At 33.4% G+C, this 17,600-nt stretch overlaps 1 protein-coding gene across 3 annotated transcripts in view; it reads right to left on the bottom strand.

The window, feature by feature from the left end:
* The window catches only part of LOC143222109 (uncharacterized), an 88,188-nt gene that overhangs the window by 22,893 nt on the left and 47,695 nt on the right, over positions 1-17,600 (bottom strand). For 2 of the 3 annotated variants that reach the window (XM_076448066.1, XM_076448067.1), the window contains exons 9-14: positions 16,516-16,610; positions 15,483-16,151; positions 13,151-13,186; positions 5,370-5,444; positions 1,548-1,704; positions 703-1,086 (exon numbers count right to left, since the gene is read on the bottom strand). In XM_076448066.1, the coding sequence (XP_076304181.1) occupies positions 703-1,086; positions 1,548-1,704; positions 5,370-5,444; positions 13,151-13,186; positions 15,483-16,151; positions 16,516-16,610 (1,416 nt within the window). The remainder of the gene's footprint in view (positions 1-702; positions 1,087-1,547; positions 1,705-5,369; positions 5,445-13,150; positions 13,187-15,482; positions 16,152-16,515; positions 16,611-17,600) is intronic. The other variant, XM_076448068.1, reaches the window with a different exon arrangement.

Consider the following 17,600-nt stretch of genomic DNA (forward strand, 5'->3'; position numbering starts at 1 on the left):
TTGTTTTCTTCTACAAACCCAATCCAAAGACATAACTGAAGTTTTAATGAACCTTATATGAAATACAAAAATAATGTGACAACTGTCAAAGGTTTATTTATCCAATTCGAGATTATACCTATTCTATCATCACTTCTGATTTTATCAACAAATAGGGAGAAAAAATGATTAGTAAAGGTATTGAAAAACAAATAAACAATATGACAGAATAGCAAATCAAGTAAAAAATGTAGTTTCAACTATTTCACCAATCACAGAAAGACTGCATCTTTGTATTATGAATATTTGCATTGCATTAATAAAACTGAGGATAACTACATAAATCATTGGAAAGGTTGTTCTCTTTCAATACAATAAACAAATACGTAAGTGTATTAAATGAACATACACTTGTATAATGTAACTAAATATGTAGTTTTAATACCTCACACAAAGAAAAAAAAAAAGAAAGACTGTTACTTCAAAAAAGGCCTAGTGAAAGAGGGAGCAAACACGACTGACTTTGAGTAGGCCCTATGCTAAGGCACAGTTTGTGTACACACACACACACTATTCTGGATTGGTTAGAAACATTTTACAGAAGTGCCATTTGGGGTGACCATTCCTGTAAAACCCACTTTTGATACATAAAAGAACAAATCCACACAAACAAGTATATAAGGTAATGTATTTAGACTTATCCATCATCACCCAATTGATTACCTTTCCTATCTAAAGTAAGCACATTAGTAAAGTGTTCTTCCATTTCATTTGAAAAAACTGATTCCCTAGCTATTCCACTTCCAAATGAAGCCATGATATCTGCTATTTCAGCCCATTCAGCATTTTCATCAAACGGGCTCAACAAAGAAAAGCTGTTGCGGTTATCCTCTCTTCTCTCTTCAGAAGGACTCTGCACAACAGCTTTACTCCTACCCCCACTCTCCATTTTAATTCCAACGTTTTCATAAATATTTCGAGGCCATCGGGAAAGGGCTGTTCTTCTGGGAGGAGGAGGTGGGGGTGTTCCTTTGGTGTTTCTTACATGAAATGAAATTTTGAAATCATCACTGCAATTTGTAGGACACAGAGAACCACGAAAAAGTCCTAAAAAAGAAATAAAAACTGTTTTATATTAAGACTGACAATTTCAAATGTCATAAAGATTCTCAAACAGGTAAAAACAAAACCTTACAGTCTCAAGTGAGCAGTAGGCTTAGCATGGCTCATGTATAGAACATGCTTTCAACACAAGTCTTTCTGATGTCAAGTATAAATTATCTGATAATTACAGTTATAATTTTAAGTTTTCAAAATAAATGACAATCAGTAAGTTACTAATTAAGTCTTTAAAAGGAAATATTTTAGCTATAATCTTCTAAAATATTTTCAGAATTTGATGTATGCTCTTAAAATTTTCTATTAGAAAGCCACTGGATGTAATTGTTAAAGCGTCACAACAAATAACAAGAGTAAGGACATATAGCGATAGTAAATGAAAAAATAAAACATTCTTACCAAACAGCACCAAATATGGGTCTATATGATGAAATAAAATATTGTAGTACCTGCAAATGGATCATTATCTATAATTTCTTCAATGTTGTCTGTTGATACAGGTTTCTTGTCAGCTTCCAGTGCTACTGCTGTTTGTTTTTCGGTATCAAAACTGGTAACTATTTCATTATCTGCACTGATACCAAACAGTCTCCTAGTCTGATATTCCTGTAAAATAAAATGGTGATTTATGTATGTGCTTCAATGATTAGACATCTGAATTTGATCATTAGTATACATATCAGATGCAAATGTCTGTCATGCTCTGTGTATCATTAGAAGTACAGACATTAGATAAGTAATTTTTGTGCAAAATCATACAAAATTGTGTAAAATGCAGGTAATTTTATCATTTGAATTAAATTTGATTAGGCAAACCAAATTATAAACAAGTCTAATGTTGTGCATATTTTCTTAAAATAATTACTAGTTGGAGTATCTGTATCCCAGAAAGAACTTATGTAAATTCATGAGTAACAAAAAATTATCTCAGGACATGAAATACTGCTTCCTTTATATGTAATTGTAAAAAAAACAATATGAATTACAAACCATAAGTCTGCATGCATCTGTGCATGGATCAAACACACCTTTATACCGAAGTAGTGATAAAAACACAAATTACACTCATAAAAACTCAAAAACTGAAAACTTATATGCATCTTCTAACAGATCAAATGAGCCCCCACACCAAATTTTGTAAACATCCATCTATGGGGTGCAAAGCAGCAGTAAAAAATGCAAAAGCTGCAAAACTACATGAATCTGATGAACCACCATATCAATCTGGGTTAAGATCCATCAACATCCTGCTAAGTAGTTACATGGACACACAACAGATAGTACTATTATATTTATATAGATTTATAATGTTGAAGGTTCTAAAGATCTTAATTATACCCGATATTTCAAGTACATACACATTTTATGGTCTACATTTAAATTTATGAAAAATTATAAGAATAAGTGCTCATTTTTAAGTGTTATTTAAAATTAACTATGCAAGTTATTTTTAAACATACAAATCAGAATAGTTCCATTACATGTTTTTATACTTGTTTTGCTTTAACACATTAAAGACTTCTCTACAGACCTTAAAACTTGGGATAAAGTGGTTCTTTACTTTAGCTTTAAATTTATCTAGTAAAATAAAAAAAGCATTTAATAAAAAACACATCTGAAGTTTGAAATATCAAAATTTCTACACCCATGTAAAACTAGGTGACATCCTATGTCTCAGGAGTTTGGTTTTATTATTCATTTTATAATCATCTCACAAATCTTGTGTATGTATGAATAAAACAGTAACATGTATACAAACATACACTGATTAGGATAGTGAATATGTAATTGTAACACAAAACTGACATGACTGAAATTCACTCATGTGTTTGCTCTGTTGCTGTTTCACTTACGAAAGAAAATTTTCCCATGTTTAGAAAAGGTATACTATTCCTTAATTTTATCATCATTTGTTTTTAAATCATCTATCCAATTTGCACATAAGCACTTGTAGCACAGCAGTATATATAATAGGATGTACTTATCTCTTAGTATGTTGGCCACATCAGTATTACTACTATACACAAAGCTGCAAGTGGAAAATGTGTTCAGTTATTTTACACACCTTTATTATAGATGGTCAATATCATGAATGAGAGAGATTTGCATATAATAATAATAAAATAAAAATTCATGTGTTTACAAAATAACTGCACTGTTAACTCATTTAATGGGACACCACTGGGGTATTGTCATTACATACATTCTAGCACTGTTTAATTCTTTAACACTACACTTTTCCTGACAGTTTAATCACATTATGTTTCATATAAATTTTTTAAACATTATGTTCCCAGGCTAGGTCTACTTACACACAACTTTGAGGTACAAATTTATTAACTTAAAAGTTATATAAATGTTAGTTCTAAAATGCACATGGGTTTCTCTTTGATCACATTTACAGTTAGGCATCAAAAGTTAATTTACACAGCTACTTTTAACCACATTTATTTTTAATAGCCTTTCTTGTCAAATGAACTATCTGAGAAGACCTTTGAACTGGATAAATTATTATTTCTCGTACAAATTCGAGAACTACATTCTATAAAGAATGATAAATTTTGTGAAAATACTTTTAAAGTCTTAGCATTTTTGGAATAATATTTGTTCAGTACATGCTATTTAGAAAAACCTGCAATCAAACATAGTTAAAAAGTATGTATGTATAAACTTTATTTGTAACTATTACTGAAGCTTCTTTGAAACAATATAAAAACTCATTATCCATGATTATAAGTATATTTTAGTTTATGTGCAGAATGAATGTTGGTATAATAATAATTTCAATTAAACAGCATAATATAATTTATTCAAGTATGTATTTCATATACACTTTAAAAATACTATAGATACTTTGTAACATAACTTAAAAAAGTAAACTGGTTAAGGAAACAAATACAGAACTCAATAAATAAAGAACAGGGGTGGTAAGTTATAAACTAAATTCTGTATTCTAGATATTACAAAAAATTATATATCTCACCACATTCACAAAACCATGTATAGATTTATGTATGTTAACAGATAAAAAGGCAATGGGTATGCACAGATATCTGCCATACATTTAACTTTATATTATTTCTGCATGACAACTTAAATGTTACAAATGCACTTGAAATCCCATTTGGAAAAGTAACAGCCTATGAAATCTTTGTGATGGCAATAGCAGTAAGATAAGATCATCTGTATAATGGTGATTAACTTATTCCTCAAATTCTAGTGTGTAACTTTGAAAAATTTACACTTCTTAGTATCCAAACTAGCATTATTCTCCTAGTAATTGCTGCTGAGGTCTTGGTATAGACTTCATATTTTACCTCATTTAAAACCATAATATAAATTATGAATGTTTTAAAGAAATAGTGTAAAGTAATAAATCACTTTAATCAAGTATATAATTTCTTATTATCAATCAACCAACATCCATCTTTCTGATACTAGATTAACAAATCATGCATATTGGACATATCAATCCTACTCTTATATATAAAATTCTAAAAATAACATTCATCTTTTATGTTTTGATGTTTTCTTTTTTGTTACATAAATTTAAAAATAAGCAACCATCACAACATAAGTTTGATATTATGGTGGGACAGTCCATTAAAACATACTTCAACAGTGTTTACAAAATGTTTCATATTCTCTGATGTATTCTGATCTTTGCAAGACTATCCTTTTTGGAATGAGACATGATAAATGAGTGGCAATGAAACTTGTTACAAAGTAGTTACAAGAACAGTAACTATTTTAAGGGCTAACAGAAGGCCAATTGATCCACTAATGCTGTTCATTCACTAACATTTTGACCATCACATAATCCCTTAGTCAAATAAGACTTGTACATAAGACTACATCACTTCATGCATCACAACATGCAACAATAAGACTGGTAATACTACCACACACCTTAAGCACCAGGTCAGTTATACATACAAACACGATTTGATTCACCACCTACTAGCAACAGATAACCCTCATAGCAGAGACTACTAATTTACCTGCAATACAGTGTAACAAAATATTAAAAATTCTACTGTGACACAAGCACTTGGACCTGTATTTCTTGTTTAGAAAAAACTCACCTGAGGTTCATGCTCTATTAACCAAGTTTCGTGACTCAGGTCCTAAAAGAAATGACTCCCCCCACCCTGACCACTAATTATCCAAACACAAACGGATGTAGAATGCTTATAAAATAATCACAAATATAAAAATGTTAGAATCTTAGGATGAATTTCTAGACATAATGATTACAAATCTTGGGTTACTTGGGTTGGCCGGTGGGCATCCCACAAATCCTCTCTGCCTTGACCCTTCCGGTCAACAGGAGGTCGAGTGTACTTCTGCTAATCAAAAGACAATTATTTTTTATACAGATCAGTGGCTTGAATTAACTCTGAGTACTTTGTACAGCACTGTTCTTATCTAACTTACTGCAAATGTTTCAAAGAATGGCTCCTAGAATGATTCTGGTGAATGGAAGAGTTGTTTTTAGTGGATAAGTTAAGATCTTTTAACTTGTTTAATCTTCAGAAACTAGAGTCTAATATTTTTATGTTGTATCTTTAACAACAACAAAAAAGGGATATAAAGCATAAGTTTAAGATTAAAAACAAACAAAAAATACTACAATTAATACAGTTTTATTTTTCCATCACAGTGATGAGATTATAGAATGACTTGGCATTAGCAATAATGGAGGATAGCACCTCATGAAAGTTTAAGAGGGAAAAATAAGGAGACTTAAACTTTAGTTTTATTTTTATTTCTTAGGGGCTGATGTAAAAGTACAGTCTTGGTGGACCAGCTGACAAATAACATGATGAACGACTCTAAACAGAATATTCATAATTGGTTTTGTTTTGTGTCAAGATATTTTTCTATTCGTATATTTTACATTTTGAGAATAAGACAGGTATATTTAAACGATGATGTTTTAACATTATATGAAAATTGGTTATATGTGAAAATATTCGTAAGAAAAAAAATCAAACTGCTAACTGAGAATAAAATAAAAACTTGTTCCATGTATGGGCAGTGAAATAAAATAATTCATACAACAACCACTAATATAATTAATCACACTGAAAAGTGAAACAATGTTAACATCAAAGAGTAAGCAAGCAATCCATATGTAGGGATGGGATGGCACAAATGCCTGTAAAAAGGCATTTGGATTTTCTTCTCTTTAAGTCATCAGAAGTTAAGATACAGAGAGCTACTTGGCACAGTTATTCTATCTTCAGTGTAAATGTTATTTTCCAGTTATCCAGAACATCTCAAAGTGAAAAACTGGGGAGTAGCCAAAACTGAGATTTCTTATTTTTGTTCATCATCACCTTTTTTAAACAGATCTAGCACCTAACAAGTCCTAGCAGTAACTACAATTTTATAATAATTTCATACAGCAAAACAGTTTTCATGACTTTTGACCACCTACTTTATTATTATTCTGTACGAAGTTTATGAAACTTTAGAATACACTCCATAACCTAAAAACTCACATATGCCATCTTATAAAAAAAACAAAAACAAATAAGTATTAGGAAAAAAATTATCGGTAAATATAAAAAGCTCTGTAGGGTTGGTTAGTGAACTTTAAATAAGAAACCAAACACCACAAGTATGGAAGTGGACATGCCACTTGATCTATTTAATGATCACACAGCAGACTATGAAATCTTAACATTCCATGAAAATTAAAAACCTTACATTGCCAATTTCCTCACTGGCAAATCAAATTGAACTAGAATTATAAAATGTAATTCTATTGTAAAATAATCATAAAAATAAAACTGGTATTTTAAAATTAAATAAATGAAAGATAAAATTATGAAAGCTAATACTCTATTCATACAACTTTATGATAGACAAAGTGAGGAACCTAGTAATGTCGGAATTTTACCCTTCATATAAAGTTGGAACAACTTAACTTGCTACATGATCATCAGTCAGATCAAATATGCATGTCCACTTTCATCCCTGTCTTGTCAGATTCCTTTTTTAAAGTTCAATAACCAGCCTTACCTAGCATCTTATTTAGCAAAAATTTTTTCTCAATACTTGTAATTAAACATTACAAACAACAAACTGACAGAAAAAAAAAGATTATGGGTAACTGCATTAATCTGATTGTTTTAATAATAATACTTAAATGAACTTGCAGAAAATCGTAAGTTCTATTATTTCATTTATGACATTTATTAGTGATAAAAAGAACACATATACAGAAATAAACTTAACAATTAAACAAAACCCTATTGGTATCAGAAATTTCATTTTAAGAATTTCTGAAAATGTACTTCATTTAAATTCATACTAATATTATTATATACACATTTTAAAACTGTTTAGAACTAATACTATATCAGGTTACTTGTGATACATGTATGAACTAAAACATTTATGACAGATTTATGCATTCCGTAATTATATGTGCTCTGTATAAATTATATAACATCGTAACACAGTTCAAACACCTGCAAAATATAAGATCATTTGGCTAAACTTTAAGTTTAATCCTAACTTTTAAACAATGACATCAAAATTTAAACAAGCATTAACTTGATTAAGCATGATTTCTAGTATTTAAAGTGTTAGAATACTAATCAAAATATTAATACTACTTTCTGCATTGTAATACTTATTTCCAAATGAAAATAAATTTGAGTTATTTACATTAAAAATAGCGATAATATTTCCCTATTGGACCTACAAATACATCACTTACAAATATCACAAATGTCAGGAAAAAAAAACGAGTTAGAAAAGACGGTGTCGACCTCTAGCTCACCTGTAATAATTATTATTAATTAACAAAATGATTTGCATATTTCAACAATAATACTGTTAGACACTCCACAAAGATGAGTTATTTTATATATAAGGTAAAATTCTAGCACCAACATAATTTTCTTGTTATTTTATGTGTAGACTGTTTCGAAGCTTATCTAACTCAAAATTAGACTGGTTTTAAATTATATCTTCATTACCATGCACCAGGGTTTCAAATCATATAAAGAAGAAGGAGCTAGTTTGATTTTCTTTGAAAAACTTATTTATATTACCATGAAACAAATCATTTAGCAACAAAATACTTATTGTCAATTGTGAGCAGAATATTAAACAACACACAATAAGAAGTCAATATGTCCAATAATGGGTGTCGCCATGTCCGTAGCATAAGTGCCTCTACCTTGTGATTAACATCAGAAACACAATTACATAGACGTACATTGAACATTTTCTTCCAATGCATACACAGAAATCTACTGACTTATATAAAAACTTAAGCAAGTTATTTGCACCAAATTGTACCCCATATATCCCTTCCTTTAAAAGTATTCTCCTAGGTCTGATGATGGAATATCTGTCAGAATATTAAACGCACCAATAGTATATTAAAACGTACTCACTGGACATGAAAAAAAAATTACAAAGCGATCTTATAACACAATCTTAATATTTAGAAAAAACTAAATATTTATTTAGCCTTACCCAAAGAAATGTGCTATAGTCATGTCAGTTTAGTTAAGTTGTTTATCTGTTTTATCTGTCTTTTTTAAAGACATTTAAATTACAATAAACAATGCTGATCCAATTGTTTGTGATAATACAGAATGACATGTCTGGGAAATAATAAAAAAGGTCTTCATCCCAAATAATATTATGGTTTGCAGATAAGGTGATTATTAATAACACGAATGAAAATTAAGCAGTTTGTGTGGTTTAGATTATTTTAGTATGTTAAAGGTTACATTTCAAAATTATAACATTTACTAAAATCAGTAAATATTACATACTAATACAAGTACATATACCACTGAATACAAGAGTATTGTGAATGTACATATTTTGCTGAAGATTACGTTTCCATTGCAAACACGTATTTAAACAAGATTAATGGATTTAATTTAATAAGGCGATACGTAGGCTATCCAGTGATACTTTTCCAAAGATGGGCTGTTTTATTATATTGTAATTTCCAAACTGGTTTGAAGACATATTTTCCCCACTCCTCTTTCCCCTCTCCTAATTCACGAAATAAGATACTTCCGTTGCAGCATCCCCTGCTTCGTCAGTGTAAGAAAGTGAAGAAAGGCGTTGGCACAAGTAGTTTTGTTTTTATGTGAAACATAATAGGGTACTGTTTGTCAGACGTGCCTACTTACCATGTATCTGCCGTCTACAATAGTAATAAAAATAACTTTATATGTAGTTATGCTGTCTTCACACTAGATGCTTGAAATATGGACATAAAAAACCATCGTGCATACACATATATATATTTTAAAACTGTTATACTTTTCACTTCCCTTTTATAATCGTCAACTTTTTGGAATTCTTTAGTCCTCTGTTTGGTAGTTTACTCCTGTAAAAAAGAAGAGCGATCAGAGAGATTGCATACTCTCACCTCGCAGCCCCTTTTCGAGAATGCATGCGTTTACATTGGATAACGTCAAACCCCACCTTCGGAAACTGAACTCTTGGAAAATCCTTCTCAGATCCAGAATGATCAATGACCTCTATCAATTTTTTTTCGTGGAACCACAACGTGCCCGTGAAATTTGGTACGAATCTGATTACATTTTACAGAGTTGTTAATCCCAAACTGCGAAAATACCCAATCTCTCCGTCGAATAAATAAATAAAAAGCTTTGAAATGATCTGGACCAAATTTGGATAGAACTGTCGAACACTGAGTTCCCTTCTATCTCGTATAAAATTTTCGTACACATCGCTGTATTAGTTAGCGAGATAAAAACAGACGGTCACAAACAAACCCAACTGGAATACTCTCCACCTTTCCCTACCTTCGGGGACGAGAGTAACTAAACAATTTTTAAGTAATTGAATTTTGTCGTATTAATTCATTCGGCGTTTTCTCAATCACACACATTATTGAAAGACATCTACTACTTAAGAATTTTTTACGTTGTTTTGTGCGTATGGATAACACAAAACAAAATAGGCTTGGCATGGCCATGTTCTTAAGACGTTCGACTCGTAATCTGAGAATCGCGGATTCAAGTTTCCAACACACCAAACACACTTGCTCTTTCAGCCGTGGGAACGTTATAATGTGAAGGTCAATCCCACTATTCGTTGGTAAAAGAGTAGCTCAAGAGTTGGCGGTAGGTTGTGATGACTAGCTGTCTTCCCTCTAGTCTTTTATTGCTAAATTAGGGACTGCTAGCGCAGATAGCCCTCGTGTAGCTTTGCGCGCAATTCAAAACAAACAAACATTCTTCTTTTTCACCACGACCTACGGCTAAGAGTGCTTCACTTGTAATCTATGGGTTGCTGGATCGAAAACCGTTGCCTATGACGATTGCCCTTTCATTCTTGGGAGCCTTATAATATGGCAGTCAATCCTACTATTTGTCAGTAAAGAGTTGTCCAAAGTTTGGCACAAAGTTTGAATGGTTGTTGACAAGATGCATTCTCTCTTGTTCACTTCAAATTTGCTCCCCGCTAGTACAGCGGTATGTCTCCGGATTTACAACGCTAAAATCAGGGCTTCGATTCCCCTCGGTGGGCTCAGCAGATAGCCCGATGTGGCTTTGCTATAAGAAAACACACACACACTTCAAATTTAGTGACAACTAGTTCAGGTAGCCCTCTTGTGGCTTTGCGAGAAATTCAACAAGATTTTTAACTCACACAAGGTATTTTGCATTATTGACACAATTTAGAAATTATTTTGTTTAAACGTCTATGTTCTTAAGTTTAAAAGCAAATATGTAAGTAAATTATTTCCGGTCTGGTAAGATTCTTCAGTATTAAAGTGGCTCGTGCCACATCCAAACTAGAGTTAGTTATCTTCTGATGATTGTAGCCGTCTTTTCATAATATGAACATTTGTCAGCAGTAATGACGTACCAGCACAAAGTACTTGAAATTTCCCGATATGTCGATAACGTAGTAACAACTGCTAAGGACAATAATTTATCGATAATTAAAGTATTTAAAAAAATCGCTCTCACAAACAACATGCTAAATACGTAAGTTCCGCTTGTCGTCTTCACAACTGAAAAAATACACACAATAAACGATCCACAACATTGTAGTGATTTTATCTCCTGCACTTGTGTGTCCAATAATTTTCACACTAAATTAATAACTTCACTCATAGCAAGGTATGTTAGGGCAACATGTCCTAAGTTACAGTTATTTTTAGAACAATATGTGTGTGTTTTCTTACAGCAAAGCCACAAGGCTATCGAGAACGATATATTCAGAAGTGTAAATTTCTCAGGTTCAACAGTATGTTTGAACAATGTTTGTTGTCTTGTAGATCGATAATGTCATAAGCTGTGTTATGGCTTCAAAAATGTTTCTGAACAAGTTTAACTTCTCGATTCAAATACTCAACATTTAGAGACTCAAATATGATTCTTTACGCTGAAAACCTTTTGACTCGGGTATCTAAATTTCATGGATTCAACAAAAATTTTGGTAAAAGGTTTTTTTTTTTTTTTGCTCTTAAGCGTAAACGACACAAGTTAACAATATTTCGAAATCATATTAATTTATTTATATTTTTTTTACCCAGCGACGTAAATTTCATAGTTTCAACACTTATTTGAATAACATTGTCTTTTACTCCCCTCAAAGAGGCCTGGCATGGCCAGGTGGTTAAGGCACTCGACTCGTGATCTGAGAGTCGCAGGTTCGAATCCCGGTCGCACCAAATATGCTCGCCCTCCCAGCCATGGGGGCGTTGTAAATCTACGGTCAATCCAACGATTCGTTGTTACAGAGTCGCCCAAGAGTTGACGGTGAGTGGTGATGACTAGCTGCCTTCCCTCTAGTCTTACACTGCTAAATTAGGTACGACTAGCGCAGATTCCCCTCGTGTGGCTTTGCGCACAATTCGAATATATACCTCAGATATATTAACTTGATAGAGACGAATATAGATTTTAGATTTAGGGAAGAAACTGCATGAATATGACAGTATATCTAAATACATTCCTTTGTGACTGATACACGTAAATTTATTTATAAAAATATTTAAACTTGCTATAGACTGTAGTTCAAAAATTTCTTTATAGAAAAAGACAACCCAATTGCACAAAAGCAGCAGAAAGGCTGTTCATATGTATTATTCTAACGTATTTTACAAATTTAAGTTTTCTTTTATGAAGTAAAAGTATCCGCGCGTCACAGATGCGACATATCACAGTTAAAGTGCGAGATTTGTGCGAAACGGCTGCAACACACAGATTATGTTAAACCCCAGGGCAGGGGTCATTTCAATATTGCAAGTGACAGTAAGTATATAGTTATTGTTATTTTGAATTTCGCGCAAAGCTACAAAGGGCTATCTGCGCTAGCCGTTCTTAAATTAGCATTGTAAGACTAGAGGGAAGGCAGCTAGTCATCATCACCCACCGCCAACCCTTGGGCTACTCTTTTACCAACGAATAGTGGGATTTACCGTAACATTATAACGCCCCCATGGCCGAAAGGGCGAGCATGTTTCGTGCGAAGGGGATTTGAGCCCGCGACCTTTATATTACAAGTCGAACGCCTTAACTCAGTTGGCCATGCCAGGCCCAGTAAATATATAGCGTTAAGAATATGTCAAAATTCGTCCACGCATAAACAAATTTAATCTAAACCAGCAGACGAAGGGTATATTATTATTCTACCTATTCTACAAAAAAAACAAAACACTATTTCACAACAAAACTGTTGGTTTATTTTCGTCATTTTGATTTTGTTTATTTATTTGTGACCATAAACGTCAAATAATCTGATAATTTAGATTGTTACCATAATGCTAATTAACTGTACGTCCTCCTAACAGTAGCTTTGTGTACTTATCGCAGATAAATCTGACATTTAAACTTTAGAGGAAACACGTCATTAATATATCCTGGAAATTCCTTTTACATCAGACATGCCATAGGTTGGAATATCTACAAAATGGAAAGTTTTTCAGTATAGCTCCAAACACATACACACACACGTGCCCACATTGTGTTTTTTTTTCTGCACTCAGAACAACAAATTTTCAATAAAAAATAAAACCAAAACTTACCTCGTTAACTTCGGGTGATTTCTCACTTAATTCATCCTATAGGAGTAGACCAACGACAAAAATTAGTTTTATCGCAAAAAAACAATCTTATTTAATTACCCACCAGTCACAAAAATATAAAAATCAAAAATAATTTAAAATAATAAAAACGTGAAGCAACAGAATATCGAAACTGAAACTAGGCTATATTGAAAATGACTGAAATTCGTTTCCAATAAATAACGTGTATTTATAATAGAACAGTATCTACACGCATGCGTATCTATGTTATAAATAATATGAAACGTTACTGACAAAAACTGACCTTACCTAACGTATATATCTTTACGCTCAAATGTTGTCATGTGAGGTAGGTGTGAGAGGGCAATACCTCATTCACTGATTGATAACAAAAGTTCGAGGTCTGAAACAGTTCTACACGGGCAATGAAACCGATTAGCAGGCGTTATACCCCTACACAGTACACATGTAAACTGTATTAGTCCGACGGGTTCTATGTAATCCTTACCTTAACACCCCGTACGAAAAAAAGGAAAGACTGGTATTCTTAAAATAGAATACAGTAGCGTCCGACTCACGAAGCAGTCATTTTGAAAAGACACTATTTGGCAATAACTCTACGTATAACATTTTTCCCTTCTTTTAGCGTTAAGACAAAGTAATAATTCATTCACGTACACTTAAGCCTCCTAGCCCGACATGTGACGAACTGTGTGAAGTCATGGACGAGGTTGTTCGGTAATTTAATGCTATGTTTGACGACAGTACACATGCATGTACGTGCACCAATAAAACGTGAACATAATACGTTATCTTTATTTAAGAAAACACATACACTGCATACAGTCGTTGGCTGGTCTATTAAAATATGACATAATGATGTCACGTGGTTTAGGAATGCCTTTTTTAAGCTCCCACATTTATATTACATGTGGCACTTTTACGAAACGTGTTGGTGGAACTAATAACCAAATTGGCCTAATTAGAATCATTCATGGCTGTTTAATATCGACAATACAAGTTGAAAGTACAAAACTATTACATGTTTCATTCCATTCTTATCCATCAATTGGTCGTGGTTTTGAATAGAAAAGTGGTATTTACTCAGCAGGAAAATTGTTTTATTGTACACAGTAACCCCACATTGTATGAGGTCTTTAATCTTTCATGGTGGTGCACTTTCATGGACATTGAACTCTGACCTTCACTCTTGAAACTAAAAGGATCATTTTTGCTTAATCTTGTATGCAAACACCAGTACTTTCAACACAGTACATTCAAAGGTAAAGACAATGAAAATAGATCAACTCCACAACTCTTGATGACGAGAAACCCACTTGAAATAAATTTGATTTTTATTCAAAAACCAGGTACAAAACTAAAGTCCATACTATGTAAAAACTACACTGACAAACACAACACCAAAATAATTTAAATAAACGCAAAATCAAAGAAATCCTACTTATACAGCAACTAAAACCTAAATTAAACCAATATAAAGGAACACCTTTACACCTATACTAATCAATAACCTAACTCACCAACTGCAACGCCCCCTACAACCCCGTACTCGTTTATACTCTCGTCTCTGAGACATGTGTCCGGCAACAGCCACTTGCAAACTCTCTTTGGTAACCTGCAGATGACCTAGGAAGGTCGAAACATTGTTCTCTGCTTATTTATAAAAGTGTTACTACCCATACCAGCCGTTCTGAGATACAACTCTACAACTGATGATCTGCTAGCTGATGGCGGTTTTTAGTTACCTTAAGTAGTACCTTCCGTAAATCATAAATGAAATACTAGCTTGCACTAGGCACGCTTCAATAACTTAATATGGATGAACGTTTTTGGAAGTTTAACGCACACTTTGTATCTGCTCTTCTCTTGTACAGTTTGTTTTCAATTTTACGCAAAGCTACACGAGGGCTATCTGCGTTTGCCGTCCCTAATCTAGCAGCGTAAGACTAGAGGGAAGGCACCATCCACCGCCAACTCTTGGGCTACTCTTTTACCAACGAAAAGTGGGATTGACCGTCACATTATAACGCCCCCACGGCTGAAAGGGCGAGCATGTTTGGTGTGACGGAGATTCAAACCTGCGACCCTCGGATTACGAGTCGAGTGCCTTAACCACCTGGCCATGCCGGGCCTGTAAATTTTGTATACAGAAATTAACACAAATAAAATACATTGCTTTCTTTGCACAATGCCTCTACAGTTTTGAAACAGATATAAAAATAAATAAAATTCCAAACTCAAGATATACACAAAGCGTACTTATTAACACATGAATGTTTATAGCTTACAATGGTACTTAATTTCAACTTACTTGACTCAAAGGTATTATCTTCTCGTGGTTTCCAAATTTGGCAGTGGGTGGTGATGAATGAAGAGGAGATTCTGAAGTGGGAGGACCATTGTAATTTGTGGGACTTAATGGAATTTCCACTCTAGATTGTTTATGATGCAACTCATGAAAACTGAGTTTGGCTTCGACATCGTTTGATGAAGGTAAACTTTCATTCGAAGACGATAAAATCTTATTTTCGAAAAAGGCAGTCGTAGTTTTCATTGTTCTTCGATTAGTCACAAACTGTACATTAACATACATCTCGGATAAACTAGTTTCGACGCTGTTCATATTAGACACGTCAATTCCAACTATACATTTCTCTCTATTTTCTGGGTTCTCTTGACCTACTGCTTTGCCATCACTGGCGCCATCAATAGAGTCTGCTGGAGCAACATCAGTGTTTTCATAGTTTTCTACTAAACTATCTCTAAGCTTCATGTTAACATACTCTCCATCACCACATATTCGATTAGCCACTTTCTCAGCTCTTGAGTTTACGTGTGACAATCCGCTAGAAGATTGGGCGAATTCTCTGCCACTTGTAGCTAGATAGAGGTATTCATATGTTGAATCAGAATCAGTCCTGCGAAGTTTATTACTTGGCGAAATGGTTGCTGTTGACCGTCTTGGGGGCTTGGCAGGAGGCTGGAATAGAAAAAGTTATTCTGTAGGATTGGTAAAACTTTAGACCTAGATATCAATTATACATCCCAATATACTGTTGTTGTTGGTTATTGAGCACAAAGGCGAGCATATTCAGTGACAGGGATTCAAATCCACGACCCTCGTATTGTCAGTTGAACGCTTAACCACCAGTTCCCCACTCTTGTTTGAAATACAGCAAAAGGAAATCAAAATCAGATGCCCTTAGGTTATCAATCTGTAGAATAATCATGAGTACTTCAATAAGGTCACCCTTATTATTCAGATATATATTTTTTTCATTACTAAAGCTTATTCACATATGTTAGGCTTAGCACTAGATCCTATTCTTCACTAGTCTACATACCTCGAGTTTCATACCTCTACCTGCTTCCTTTAGTTGAATCATTGGGATGTAATTACTTGTACTTTTGTCTATACCTGAGGATGTTCCAACCGAATCTGAAATATTCAAGTATAAAGAAGTCAATAGTAAAGAGAGTGAAAAATGAGACCGGCAGATTAAACCAGAGAATTAAATGTTCTGTAATAATTAGCCTGTCTATAGCTAAAGAATCATTGAAATAAAGGTATAACAATGGAAGTTAATTTTGCGTAAGAATACCGTGCTTGCTAAGTATAGCAAAAATTGAAAAAAATAAACTAATTTGGTAAGTTCTACCCTAAAAAATCCTTTCACTTGAGAATGAAACGATTTGTTTTTGACCTGATCATTTGGAAACCTTATGAAAGCTAAAATATTTTTTCAAATAAAAATTTGATGCATAACTATATTTGAGTAAGAAAAATTAAAATATTTATCGAGTTTTGTAATTCTAAAAGTATGGAACACAACTGATTGATTATTTGAAATTAAGCACAAAGCTACACAATCAGTCATCTGAAACGCAAAAACGCAAACTAATATGGCAGGGGTTTAGTTTAGAGAGAGAGAGAGATCAGAAGATTTCTCTCTCCAACTGGGGTGTTCAGAAACGTTGTGGTTCCTCTGAAATGACAAACAAGCTAAGTGGATATGATTTGTTTGTTTTTGAATTTCGCACAAAGCTACTCGAGGGATATCTGCGCTAGCCGTCCCTAATTTAGCAGCGTAAGACTAGAAGGAAGGCAGCTAGTCATCACCACCCACCACCAACTCTTGGGCTACTCTTTTACCAACGAATAATGGGATTGACCGTCACATTATAACGCCCCCGGCTGAAAGGGCATGTTTGGCGCGACGGGGATGCGAACTCGCGACCCTCAGCTTACGAGTCGCACGCCTTAACAATCAGTCATCTGTGTTCTGCCCACCACGGATATCGGAACCCACTTTCTAGCGGTGTGAGTCCGCAAACATGCCGCTGTGCCACTGGGGGGCGAAGAACACAATAGCAATGTAGATCAATACACTAGTGGTGCCATCTGTAGTTTTACAAATTATTTAACAAC

The sequence above is a fragment of the Tachypleus tridentatus genome, chromosome 8, assembly GCF_004210375.1.
Source record: "Tachypleus tridentatus isolate NWPU-2018 chromosome 8, ASM421037v1, whole genome shotgun sequence".
Classification (NCBI taxonomy): domain Eukaryota; kingdom Metazoa; phylum Arthropoda; class Merostomata; order Xiphosura; family Limulidae; genus Tachypleus; species Tachypleus tridentatus.